General features: G+C 30.7%; 1 protein-coding gene across 1 annotated transcript; it reads right to left on the bottom strand.

Moving 5' to 3' along the window:
* Positions 1-9,554: 9,554 nt before the first annotated feature.
* Positions 9,555-12,815, bottom strand: LOC129321814 (pyrroline-5-carboxylate reductase). Its single transcript, XM_054967730.1, has 7 exons — positions 12,466-12,815; positions 12,318-12,366; positions 11,952-12,043; positions 11,367-11,439; positions 11,052-11,172; positions 10,722-10,827; positions 9,555-9,894 (listed from the first exon to the last, which is right to left on the bottom strand). The coding sequence occupies exons 1-7, from the start codon at positions 12,661-12,663 to the stop codon at positions 9,712-9,714; spliced, it is 822 nt and encodes a 273-aa protein (XP_054823705.1). The 5' UTR covers positions 12,664-12,815; the 3' UTR covers positions 9,555-9,711.
* Positions 12,816-14,484: the final 1,669 nt, after the last annotated feature.

The raw sequence follows: 14,484 nt of genomic DNA, 5'->3' as shown, positions 1-14,484 counted from the left end.
TTGACACATCTTTGTATATATGGCTACTGGCCAACATTTGCTCACAATTTTAATCACCACAAAAATATTATTATTTTAACAATTATGGAAAGAAAAAATTTTCAATAGCCATGACAAAATATTATCGCCTTTTCAATTGTCAATTTCTACAATATAATGTAATCATAGTCATTATCACTCTCATAGGAATATTTCATGCTTTCAATTGTGCATCATCAATTTCTTCACACATTAGTCTTCAAGACCCTACAAAAAATTCTCAAAACTACAAGCTCTTTTGTGCTATTTGATGTTTGAATTAATGGCCTTCAAAGCTTTGATATTTGTTTTAGGCAAAGAAGAAAAAGAAAAAAAAGGCTTTGATATTTGTAACCAATGGATAATCAAAGCCCCACAAATTTAAGTTTTCAAGACAATTACTTTTCAATGATGTGATTCTTTGTAAGCTATTAACTAGTCTTAAGGACTATAGCAAAAATATTTTCCATACTATCAAAACCTTTTGGTGCCATGGAATGTTTGGATTATTGGCTTTTAAAACTAAATTTTTTGTAGCAACAATACTTTTCATAATATGTATTGGAACCATAAAGTGATCTTTTACAACAAATCATTATCAAAAGTGATATGGCTTTTGACTATCTAATCAGAAGATTAAAAATAACATGTTTACTAGCTATCAACTAACATGAATTTAAATTGTCAATAGATATCAAAATGATTTATCACAAACCTATAAGAATAAAAATTAAATTTTTAAATCCTTAAATATAAAATATAAGAAGGGCAAAAAGTAAGAAGATAAGGTATATTCGTATACCTCAATATGAATATCTAATAAGATATGAATAAGTAAAATTCATATCTTCTTTGAAATTCACTCCAAATGAATTTGCAAATTTTTACCACTCTATATGGATAAACCATCTCTTTGCCACGAACAAAATTCAACGAGTATTAATAAGAAATTCTTCAAATTTATGCCATGAACTTAGTTCGTTAGAGTTGTGTGCTAATAATGTATTATGAAAATATGAAAAAATAGAGTAGGATAAGAGAATAACAAGATAAGAAGAATTAAGAGAGGAAATAAGAGAGTATATTATATTTACTTGGATGCCTAATATTTTGTACATAATATTTATTTATAGGTCCTCCACCATTAAAACATAACCTTAATATTATAAATGAATAAAGAAGGATATAATAGCATGTAATATTTGGAGATTATAGGGCATTAACATAAATAAACTTCTAAATTATTCATTAGGAGATTATGGGAGATAAAGAATCCTAAGCATTAGAAGTTATGGTCATCCACTCATATAATCATATAATATTCATAATATAACTAAATTCGTTTTTAACAACATAAAAGTAATAATTCAAAGGGAATTTATATTTGGGAGAATTGGTAAAAGACACTTCCTTGAGAGAGAAATTATGCCTATGGACTAAAGCAAATTGAAGGAACAAGCTTAATACTTTATTCATTAAAGAATTTAAATAAACGATCAAAATATCCCTATTTTAATTAAAAAAATGTACAAAATCTAACTACTAGAGGTTTAGCCCTTCCTTTAATAGGTGATGGTGCATCCATTGGAGTTCCAACTGATTAGTGAAGGGTCACCGAAAAAAGTTAGTACCCATTGGTTATATATAACTATCAAAGATTACATGTAAACTCAATGATTAAAAGGTACAAGGATTTTGAATTAAGGTACAAAGATTTCAACTTAAGGTATAAAGGTTCTGGCTTATTGTGAAAAGTGCAAAGGTTTTGACTTAGGTATAAGAGATTTAGCTTAAAGTGCAAGAGTTCTTGCTTGGGTGTAAGGGATTTAGCTTAGGGTATAAGGTATAAGAGTTCTGGTTTAGGTGCTAAGGGTATGACTTAAGGTACAAGGGGTCTTAAGGTACAAGATGTAAGGGTTATGGCTTGGATATAAGGGGTCTGGCTTAGAATACAAGATACAAAAGCTTTGGCTTAAGTGCAAGGTACAGGGCATATGTTATACCCATATGAATTACATGTAATCCATTAAATGTTAAATATAAGTTTTCCTCAAGCATGTTGGCAAATCTCTTCATATATTGAATTACATGTAATTCATAATAGTTTGCATGCAATTCAGGGGTACTAACAATGGCATGCTTTCTGTATGTTTGATTTACATATAATCTACTAGATATTACATGTAATTTTTGCTTAGGCATGTTCGCTAATCTCTTCACTCGTGGAATTACATATAATTCAGTCATCTATATATCTACATGAAATTTAAGGGCACTAGTAGTTACATGCTCTTTGTATGTTTAATTTACATATAATTTGCTAAATATTACATGTAATTTTGGCTGAGCATGTTCATGAATCTCTTTATATGTGGAATTACTTAGGAGCACTGACAATAGCGTACTCTTTATGTATTTTTTTTTACATGTAATATATTAGATATTACATGTGAATTTTCGCACACTAATTTGCATGCTGTCTATATGTTTAAATTGCATGTAATTATTTATAATTATTATGAAATCTAGAGTCGTTGTCATGAGCATGCACTCTATTTGTTAAAATTACATGTACTTGTCTATAACTATCATGTAATTGTTTATAATTACATATAATTATTGGTAATTATCATGAAAGTGTAACATCCTGAAAAAATTAATCAAGATTAAGTAAGTAAGTGAAATTGAATAAATTAGGTTCATTAATACAGTGTATGGTTAAAGGGATCTAAATTGCGTAAATGATTATGATTTCAGTCCTAAATACGAGTCCGAAGTAAAGTCCTACCATCCAATCATTAAAAGGTGAGAAAAAATTAAAGAAGGGTCCTTTATGCGACATGCCACGATGTAAGGAACATCTGCTGTAGTAGGGGCATCCAACGAAGGGTAGACCTCTTTGTACCATACACTGTGATACATCCTACTTAAACTAATTTGTGTTTGTTCAAAAAATTAGAAGAGAAGAGAGGGAGGAATGTAGAGCACACCTATTGCTCTACTAGGCACGAACTTAAGGATTATTGGAGATATTTTGGAGCTCCCTAACTCATAATGTAAGCACATTATGTCTTTCTTTTCCCTTTCCTGCCATTTTCATAAAGGTTAAAGTTAAGATTTGAGTTGAGAGAGTGATTCTTGGTCCATATGAGCTATAAGTTTGAACTCATTAGCTAAAATGGATATAATGAGAGTTATTTAGATTATTTAAACCTCACATTTATGATTTTGTGAGTTGTTAGTATTTGGGACCATTAATACCCAAAAATAATAATAAATAAGATTGTTGGGAGTGTTTGATAGCCATTAATGGTATGATAATGGTTCATTAATGACAATTTGAGTTATTGAGATTTAATAAACCATTGGGTATGATTGTGTGTGAGTTTGTGACTTTGATAAAAAAGAGTATGTGGAGTTATAATATTAAAAATTTGCCCAAAAATGGAATAATGATGTTATCCTTGTGATATAATTGTAGATTAATTCAATTAACACCATTCAAATTTGAGAAGAAGCTTTGAAAGTCAGTATTTTAAAGGGTAAACTTTTGATCTCTCAAAAATTTAAGATAATCGAGAGAAAGATCTAGTTTGTATAATTGTATGTTAATTAATTATTTGTTAAATGAGATTGTTTAGAACTTGTTGGGTATTTGAGAACTCTTTAATGCAAATTTTGGCAACATGATAATTATGTATGAAATTGTGTTGAGTTGTTAGAATAATAATATGCATGTTTATTTGCATGACTAATGATGATGATTGGAAGACATGATATTATAAAAATGAGGAATATGTGATATTTAATATGTAGACTATAATGGAGTGAGAAAAGTGTGTGAATATGATGTGAGGTTATGAATTATGTTAAAATGACATATTAAGTATCGATATATGCATAACATGATCATTGACAAAAGTTTCACCTAGATAGAAAAGTAGATTGATAAATCCACGTGGTAATGGTAGCTTACCGTTAGAATTAAAAACTTGTTTGACACCAACTATTGGAATCAGGAGGTAGCCAATGTCCCATAGTTGATTCAAGATTGTCCTACTTATTTTTCAAGAGACTTGAACCTAACTAATCTCCATCAATTCATGAGGAAGTTAGATTAAGGGTATGATACCCTATGGTTATTAGTATTGAGAGAAACTGCAATACACAAGTAAATGAGTTAACTTTAGCCTAATAACTCCTTACAAGTGAAAGGCTGAGTTAGTATGTGGATGTAGTTACTGGTTTCATATCAAAAGCATTAAGATGATATAAGGTTGGAATTAATCATGCATTTAGTTTTGGCCACATTGTTATTATTATTATGATTTGGCATGTTTTAAGAGTACATGGTTGTTATTTTTGTGACTCTAAAATGTATATATTTGTGATAAATTAAATGATATGTGTTGTATGCCCAGTTATATGATTGTTATTATTATGGCATAGGCTATATTTACTATATGTGTATAATATTTGAATTTATTGTCATTTCCATTCATTTTTAATTGATATGTAATTGTACAGGTTAAGTTGACTTTGATTACTGAATGATTATACTCACCCCTCATCCTTCAATATTTTTAAGGCCTAGTTCATTGGATCAGGATTAAGGAAATGATAAGAGCTATAGGATTCTGAGTAAATCTATTTGTAGGCCTTTTAGTTTTATTTGTGTGTATTTTGATGATTAATTTACCAACTAGAACTCATACCATTATTTTAAGCTACTTGCTTTATAAATAAGAATATGGTGTGTATTTTGTGTCCTGAGATGGTGATATGCGGTTATAAAGCTTGTATAAGATCAAAATACTAGTGCAAGAAGAGTAAAGTATATTTTGGTTACCCCTAGTTAAATATGAATGAATTTACGCAAGTTACTTTCCCCTTGTGTTTTTGTGAATTGAGAGGTTGAGGGGTGAATTTTTTATATACATGTGCTGATTGGGTTATGATGTGTTGTATAAGTCTAAATTTGTTTATTGAGTATGGTCTAAGGATTAGTGTAAACTTTTAGCACATATGTTAGAATTTAGACACCCTAGGTGCGAGTTAATGTGAAAAAGGAGTAAGATATGTATTAGGTATCTAACTTTTTATAAAAAAATAATTTAATTATGAAACTTATGCCATTAGCTAGAATTAGAAAAAAGCTCTCTGTAGACATCTAAATCATCTTAATCAGACATTGGATGAAGAAATGAGATGTGTCAAAAGTTCACCTGGCTGCTGTCAAATGACAGCAAATTTGCTGTCAAATTCATGCAATGCACCACGACGCATGGCACAGAGGCAATATATCGCAATATAAGAGCAATTAGCAGTGACGCATGTGCTATTTTCTACATGAGTTCACTGTTTTGAAGATTATATTCAAATGTTTTAATTCTCTCTCCGATTCCTAAGCTTCTATGCATATTTTAAACTTTAATTTAGGAATATTGTAAGCGTATATGAGTATTTTAAATATTGAAAAACTTAAAATCCATTATCATTTGCTAAAATTTGTTTATCACATGGAGATTTTAGAGTTTAGAGAGGATTAGTAAGGGTAACCTTACTTGTCTAACCCAGAGTTTATAAAAAGAATTTTGGGAACAATCACAATAAATTTTCTTTTTTCTTTTTGTTTAAGTATCATGAATTATATAGCAAGTTGTATTAACTTGTAAATGATGCAGATTTAACAATGTAACATATGACAATTGACTTGTCCTTGAAAAACAAGTAAATTTGAAGAGGGATAATGAACAACAAAAGTTTCAATGAAACAATGATAATTCTATTAGGTATGGTTTGTGTTTCTATCAAGTACAACCAAAATGATAAACAAAATCTATAGGGCACCTCATATCAAACAATATACCATGGGAGAAGGTAAGAACAACATTTTATATATATATATATATATAAAACTACATCTTACCCTTTATAAAAAACAAATAAAGGGGATGGCTATAAGTATACTTCAAAATAAAATCACATTCTCATTTAATCTTCTAAAGAAATCTCTTGATTAACATTTTTTTTGTAACTCACTTGAATTATAAAATGCATGCAAGAGCTTTTTAATGTGAATTTATTTTTTCTCATCTTTAGACAAAACTTTATGCTTCGATGCGTCCAAAACACTATGCTTGAAATGAAAATTTGTAGCCATCATAAGTGGGTCATTTAATCATTAATACACAATACTTATAAAATTACAATTAGCTTTTTAGGTAATACAAGTTCAACACAACCTTTTTTTATGGCCCCTAAAAGAGTTAGTGAAAACTTAATTCCCCAATAAAAAAAGGGATATCATCTAGAATTTTTTGATTCATATATAGGTTTATAATTGAACAAAGTTTGAACTTTAAGCACATCAGAGAGTCAACCATGAATGTACAACATAATATAGGTTAGGACTATAACATTTAATGGCAGAATAATTAAAAGAATGGTCCATTAAAAAGGCAAGAGAAACATGGTTAATAATCAATCTTAAATGTTTGATTGCTCATTATTGTTATTAGAAATTTTTGTCTACCATTCCCGATGATTTTAAAATTAAGTGCTAGAATTTTATACTTTTATCAATTTTTCTACTAAATCATCACAAAACATGAACGAAGAGATAGTGGTCAGATAATAGTCTAGTTTATTATGAACCATAAGTCCACAACATGTGTTAGATCCAGATCATGAAGAACCTTCTTCACCCTACAATTATTTCCTTAACATGTGCAGAAGGTGATGTAAAGAATTGCACCATATGGTTAATAACTAAATCTACAATAATTTTCACAACTCTGGGCTTATCAACCATTCAACTTAAAAACAAATTAAGAGCATAATATGGAATAAAACAGACACAAAGTAGCTTTACAACTTCTATGGTAGTGAAGTAAATAAGCAATGATAATACTTGAAGTTTCCAATACTGCCAAAACTTAGGAAGCAGAAACCTAAAGAGCAATGATCTTAGCCAGCAATAACATCAAATGAACAAAAATATAGTCTTCTACTCATATACACAAGATTAAAAATTCAACAAAAGAACACATGAATGTTGGGAAATCATAGATATAAATTTCTTACAAACCAAGACTTGTATGTTTGAACTATTCATTCTTCAGTCTTAGAAAGATCCTTGTATCACAAGCATTAATCTTTATCCTTTGATTTTTTCACTAAACATATTAAGTAAACTAGAGCCATATCAAGAACACCAACTATTGATCCATTACCCACCCATAATTACAAGTTGATCAGACATCAGCAACTACCCCACATAACATATTACACTTAAAGGTAACTACATATTAACAAGGCAAACAAACCCATCATCTCTTTCAATTTTACTCGAGAGAAAATGCTAGATGAATGTACGCGTGCATGTAATTCAACTATCAACATGTAGGAACAAAATTAAGGAACAATTCGCTTAGCCATTAAATAGGACCAAATATATATATTTTAATATAGTGGTCTAGTATTGAAAGGAAAAACAAAGATTTTTTAGATCATTAACTAAGATAACCACAGAATGGAGCTTAAAAAAGATCAGGTTTCTAAAACTGACAACCTCTTATGGATGTTAGTTGCTCAATCTTAAAAATAGAGTACTTTCATAGCATCGCTTTTAGGTGTCATTACATAAACTAATAGGTTCAAAGAGTCATGTTAAAGGCACAAAATTAAGGAATGGGCCTAAATATAAAATATAAACAAGTTTTTTTAAAAAAAAATCCTTAAAGTGAAGCCAATGTATCAAATGCAATGAGGCTCATAGTTCTTAAAACTTTGTTGCGTAATAGATTCTTAGAATAGCAAAGAAAATTTAAAAGATTAGAAATATATACCAGTCTAGTAGCCAAAATGGTTCTTAGAGCTACTGAGTTTGCTAACTTGCAAGTGCATCGAAGCATCACAATAGGGAGACATGGTGCAATATTTCTCCAAACATCATCCCAAAAAGCCCTCCACAAATCAGCAATAAACAATGCTTGCTCACTTCATTTTTTGATACCCATATTAGCCTCTCTCAACTCAATCATCAAAAAAATTGTTTGATTAATTAAAAAATGATTTAAAGAGTAATGCTGAGCGAATCATAATGGTTATGGAGGTATAAAGGATGGAAAAATCTTACATGGTTGTCATTGATCTCCTTCTTAAGGAACTCACAAATACTTTAGAGAAGGGCATCTAAACCTTCATAATGTGATTCTCAATGATGAAAATGGCAGATTTGGACGTTTAGAATCTCAATCTACAATGGCGATGAACTTCTCTTACTAGGAATCAATGGTAGGAGGCTTCTTTGTGAGGCTGGCTGCTTTAACAACAACGAGTTGGTGGTTGTAAACGAAAGACATCATCAATGGAGAAGAAAGGAGATAGTGGAGTAAGAGAGTTGAAGCCACAAGGGCATTTTGGTCAATTGAAAGATTGTTTTATGAATAAAATATTATATTTGGTCCTTAAATTTGGCTTAGTCTCTCAAAACAATTTGTATTTCAACCAGATCTTTATTATCAACTTTCTCTTTATATTTTTGGTCAAAAAAGTAAATTCACTTATTTTTCTTAAAAATTTCACACATTAAAAGCATCTACATGGCAACAACTAGCAGTGAAAATAAGTTAGATCAAGTTAGATGTTGACTAAATAAACTTGAGCTTGTGCATATTAAGTCAAAGGCCTGAGCCTATATAAGGTCTTTCCCACAACTTAAACTTGAGCATGTATAAAACTTGACCTAACTTGAAAGCTTATTTAAAAGTTTACTTAAAAGTAAGCTTTTTAAATGAACTCGCATTTTAATTATAAACATCTCAAATATACTTTAAGATTATTAGTATAATATATAACCTGATTTATCAATTACAATATATAACAATTAAAATGACTTACCAATTATAATACAATATAATAATAAAGTAATAACATGAAAAACAATACATAAATCCAATCTAATTGAAAACATAACTAAAAATAAAACAAAAACATTGATTAAAATTAAATTGTAAAATTGATGTGTGTGTGTAAATAGATCGGCTTGTTGGGCGTATAAACTAAGTCTTAAAAAACTAATCCTAACCTATTTAATTAAATAGACCTAATTAAAAATTTGAACATGACCTAGCCTTGTTTACTAAATAAACTAGGCCTGAAGTAGGCTAGGTGGCCTATTCCCACCACTGGCAACAACCAATAAGCAGTGCGCATATAGATAAGGTACTAGCTACTCCTAGATGTTTCTTCCCATTAATCATTGTTCATCAGTTCATGGCTTTTTATTGTTATAAGTTTTACATTATTTAGATAGAGTTTAACACTTAATTTTTGACACTTTTTGAGACAAATGTAATGCAACAGTCAGGCGACCCGATGCAGTGTAATACTGCAATGAACCTCTTCGATAAATACAGGTAGTCAGAGAGGGAGAACGAAGCCAACCACCGATAAGCTGAATGAGAACGGCAGAAATTGATCGTAACCTCTGCTATTAGAGATATTTTGTTAGTCTGTGATTGAGAGCATGGTTAAGTTTCTATTCACGAGACAGGCTGTGTTATTTTATTGATTGGCAACGTTAGTTAATCCAACCAAAAAAAAAAAAGTCCCTAGCTACAGCGAATATTCGATATTGCTTAAACTAGTACCCGCAATAATCAAAAATCAAAACTGACATCTGCGAATTTAGGAAAGCTCTCGGCTACGTTTAGCAGCAGCAACAACAGCATTCATCAGTGTTCCACGGAACCCACCTTTCTCCAACTCATGAATCCCGGTAATTGTTGTCCCGCCAGGTGATGTAACATCATCTTTGAGCTGACCTGGATGCTTCCCAGTACTAATGGCCATCGATGCTGCTCCTAATACCTGAGATACACCGCAAATTGCAAATGACACAACTAGATAAATAGTTTTTACCGTGCTTTAAGGCTTAATCACAACTGCTTTAAATGTAACCTCATCGTAGGACGCCTATAAGCTCTCAAAAACAAGTTATACACCTTGCTAAAAACTAGGGACAACAACGATTCTCTAGAAATATATTTCATGCAGTAAAATAAATAAGCCTTTTTTTCCCCAAGGGAAAAAGGTTTCTTGCATCTATGGAAGTAAATTTCTGATGTTATATACAAGATAGCGAAAGTAATTCTATAGAAATTAAAAAAACAAAAGAACTATCAGAAAATTAGAAAGCTAACGTATATGGCAAATAATGTGGCATACCATATGACAAGGGAAACATTGACAAGTTGTAACAGCGAAATAAAAATAAACAAGGATGATATGATACTTTCATGATGTGGTTCTAATCATAAAGAACAACTCTCCAGAAAATTTGCATTATATTAAAAAATGAAACATAAAAGAAAAACAGTTACTCAGGAAGTTGAGATGACAGGCCATTGCAGCACAGCTGGTATTTTCAAACTAGTAGACTAAAGATTCTGGTTCCTTGGAATGGAACCATACATTTAGAATGCCTTGAAAAATGCCATAATAACACTCTGAAAAGAGATAGAAAGACTACTCTAACCATATGAGTTCCAATCTTCCTTTCATTTTTTTTTTCTCTCTAGGAAGACTTGTGTATGAATAATTGATAGAGAGAGCATGTTTTGAACTACATATGCCCAAACTTAATATGATATTTTATTTCTTCACTTGATCAAAGGAGAGCACAAAAGTTCACTTACAGTTTGAGAAGCAAGATTCAAGGCAAGGTCCCTTGGAAGGCCTGCAGCTACACCACCATCAGCTAAAGCCTCTATTGCTAGATAAATATAAGCTGGACCACTGCCACTGAACAATTTTGCCAAAATAACTTCTTCAAAATTTTGAAGGAAAAACCAGCAATGGCGTTCTTTTAGGGCACACAGGGATATAACCTACCCCCCCTTTTTTTGCCACTGGGGTATAAAAAAGCTAGACTTTCTTTCTCCACACTAAGACATTTAATAATGTTCCGCAATTTTCAAGATAAATATCCAAATACAGCCCACGTCTGGATAATGGAATAAACATACCTGAGGCCCGTTATCGCATCAAAATACTTCTCATCAGCTTTCCATATTTTACCAACTGATCCAAATAATTTGGAAATAAGGTCTCCATCTTCTTCTGTTGCAGCTCCTCCCATGCTCATCACTGTCATAATTTAGGTGAAACAAGCAAATTATTGTTGCAGCTCAGCAAAACTAAAGAAAGCCAATGAGAAATAAGGGTTTTTTCCTTTCCACAGAAACATGCAGTTTTATGTTATAAATTACACGGTTTTAGGGGTCCATTCTATGCATAAAGCATGAGCATGATTAGCTATTGAGGAATACACTATAAGATACCTGATGCTGCGTCGCCTACAGCAGCAGGAGTATTAGGCATCACCCTTATAAATCGACAGTGACCGGCCCATTCCTACATATGGAACATTTATTTCAGTAAAGTATTTGAGTAAACTAAATTAAAATATCTACAGAGGCATTTGAGCAAAAGAAAATTTATTTACTTAGCCTTATATACTTAATGTGCTTGTTTTCAATTAAATCAAGACATGTAGATCTTTTATAGATCATTTATTCTACAATAAATCCTTGTTATTAATTTTATTAACACGTTAAGATCCACTTGTCAGGATTTGATTGGATATAAGTATATTAAGTATATAAAGTCAGGTACATAAGTCATAGCTTACCTTCTGAATATTAATAGTAATTTTAGTAACATCCACAAACATTTGAAAGTCACAATAAGTTTATCAACCAAGAAATATGCTAAGACAAAGGATTAATGATCACAGGAAAAAGGCACAAGACTGCTACTTTTTCATCACTGATTACCCAATAGAATGTTGGTGCTACCAGTATAAATAACTAACAACTATATATGTTAAAAAAAAAAAAAACATTGAAATCTCTGAATTCCAGAACCTGGAGGTCTTTCAATTTCACCCCAGCAGCAACTGAAACCAGAAGCTTCTTCGTTGAAAGAAGTGGCTTTAACTGCAAGATCACTTCTTTCACTGCAGAAAAATGACGGGGCCCATGTTAAACATGCCAATAAACACAGCGCACAGGCGATCAAACCATGACAAAACTTTAAAAGAAAGAAAGAAAGAAAGAGGGGTTGGACATAATTTTGTTTATCTGCTTGTCTGCATCATCTTTGATTAAAACCTGGACAATAATGTCAATAAATAGCTCCAACATATATTTTGATTTATGTGAGATACAACAACACAGGAATTTCACGAATTACGTTCGAGAAAAAGGCGCTAAATAGGACCCAGGCAATACCTACTTGAGGTTTCACAGAAAAAATGACCACATCACTTTCTTCAAGCACCTGCGATAAAAAACAGAGAGAAGATGTAATTCAATTTCCAAAAAAGAAGCAGAAACAGAAATTGGCAGAGTTCCTTAGTTAGGCCAGAAAAAAAAATACGTCTTGATTGCGGGAGAGAACATTGACGCCGAAGGACTCGAAGGCGGCACGACGAGCAGGATTGGAGTGAGCAGTGCGAATCCGAGAAGGGGGTAAGACGCCAGATCGGACGGCGCCTCTGGCTATACTCTCCGCCATCTTCCCTGCTCCGATAAAACCTACATTGCACTTATCCACCGGAATAGGAATGATCTCCATTTTTATAGAAGAAGATTAAGAACTCAAGGCTGACTCTGCTGTACTTCAGCTTCACCTTTCTGATTGCTCCACGCAACTGCTTCCACTCTCACCCGTGAAGCAATCCCCAGCCGGCTAGTCTAGTGCGCGCACTAGTGTTAATGTTTATATCGCCCAGCGCTGATAATATAATATAGGTCGAACTGTAACCGGAGAGTTGGCTCGCACTGAGTTGTAAGTTTAGTGGGACATGTTAGTATAACCTGTATTCTGTGCGGGTTATAATTTTATCAACTCATACAACCCATATCGGGTTGATGGTTTAACGAATCAACTCGTTAATAAAAAAAAATATTTTTAATCATATTTTTAATTTTAAAAATTATAAATTTACCTTTAAAATTATTTTTTATGGTAAAAAAAATTATATACTCCTCCTAAAACTTAATTATCTAAATAACAATAAAAATCATTATAATCAAGCCATACTTATATCATCGCTCAAATATAAATTAATTAAATTGTGATTTTTTTATTATCTAGTGTTTTACATGACTGATTAGTATTATATATATATATAAATTAATAAAAATGCTATGTCTATCCCCTTTTCTTTTCACCTTTGACGTTTTTGCTACAAAAATGATGCCTCAATTTAAAATGCCAATTTAAAAAAAAAAAGAAAATAATGATGAATTAAACTTTAATTATTAGATTACTATTCATAACACATTCAGTTCATATTACTTAAATGTTCTGATCTTTGTATTTGTTTTTCTCCTTTTATATTCAAATTAAAATAATAATATAATATATAATTAGCACTTCATAAATATGTTTAATTTTTTAAATAAAAATGATAACTAAACTTTTTTTTATTTGCTTATTTGGATAGTATTATTTTGCGAATAAGATCATTTAAATAAGTTATTATATGAATGAAGCAGAGTATAAAAAGATATTTTATTCAATCTTATCTTGATCATATTTAGATTATATTATATCACTACTTAAATATATAAGCAGTGTGTTTTTATTATTTTTTATCATAATTTAAACTTGAATTAAATAAATGTAAAAATGTTAAGTGCTTAGATTGTAATTTCATACATGTTTACTCTAAATGCTTTACTTTAAATTCAATCTCATTTATTTATTTTTTACTTTTTTAAATATAAACAGGCTAACCCAACAAGTCCAAACCGCCCCACATCTAATTAAATTTATTTTTTCTAACTCATCCAGCTATTTTTTACGAGTTGGAGGGTTACATGCTCAACCCATATTATCAGTTTTGGAGAGTGCAATGCCGTATGTATAAGATATTCATTTACGTGTCAATAATCAAATGGGTTGACATTATTTTGAAAGAAAAATTAATTTTTTACAAAGATCAAGTATTTTTTTTTTTAAGTTATCTCCATTTATTTGCATCTATTATATTCAAATATCCAATAAAAACTTAACACATAAGACAACTCTTTTTTTAAATAACTCATCGTTCTTTTCATAAACACCATTTTTCTCTTATACGTCTATTTTTATTGATAATTGGATGTAATCGATCCAATAAATGAACCTAAATATTCTCCTAAAATATATTTATTATTAAATCTCTATTTTGATCGATCGTAATCAGAGGAATACATAACAGGCTAATCGTAATTAAATTTCTCATATATAATTTTTCACTGTAAATATTATATGCCTCGTAAATTTGTCAATAATATATGCAATTATTTTTCAAAACAACCACCAATCCCTCTATTCACTTAATTAATCCTTGCCTCTCCATATTTAAATACTCAAAAAATAGTAAATAATAATTATCGTAAATCATAA

Source organism: Prosopis cineraria, unplaced genomic scaffold (assembly GCF_029017545.1).
Source record: "Prosopis cineraria cultivar Desert tree isolate PC_DT_omini unplaced genomic scaffold, ASM2901754v1 PC1, whole genome shotgun sequence".
In the NCBI taxonomy this organism is placed as follows: domain Eukaryota; kingdom Viridiplantae; phylum Streptophyta; class Magnoliopsida; order Fabales; family Fabaceae; genus Prosopis; species Prosopis cineraria.
Note: the sequence above shows the minus strand (reverse complement) of the source record. Positions and strands in the feature narration are given on the sequence as shown.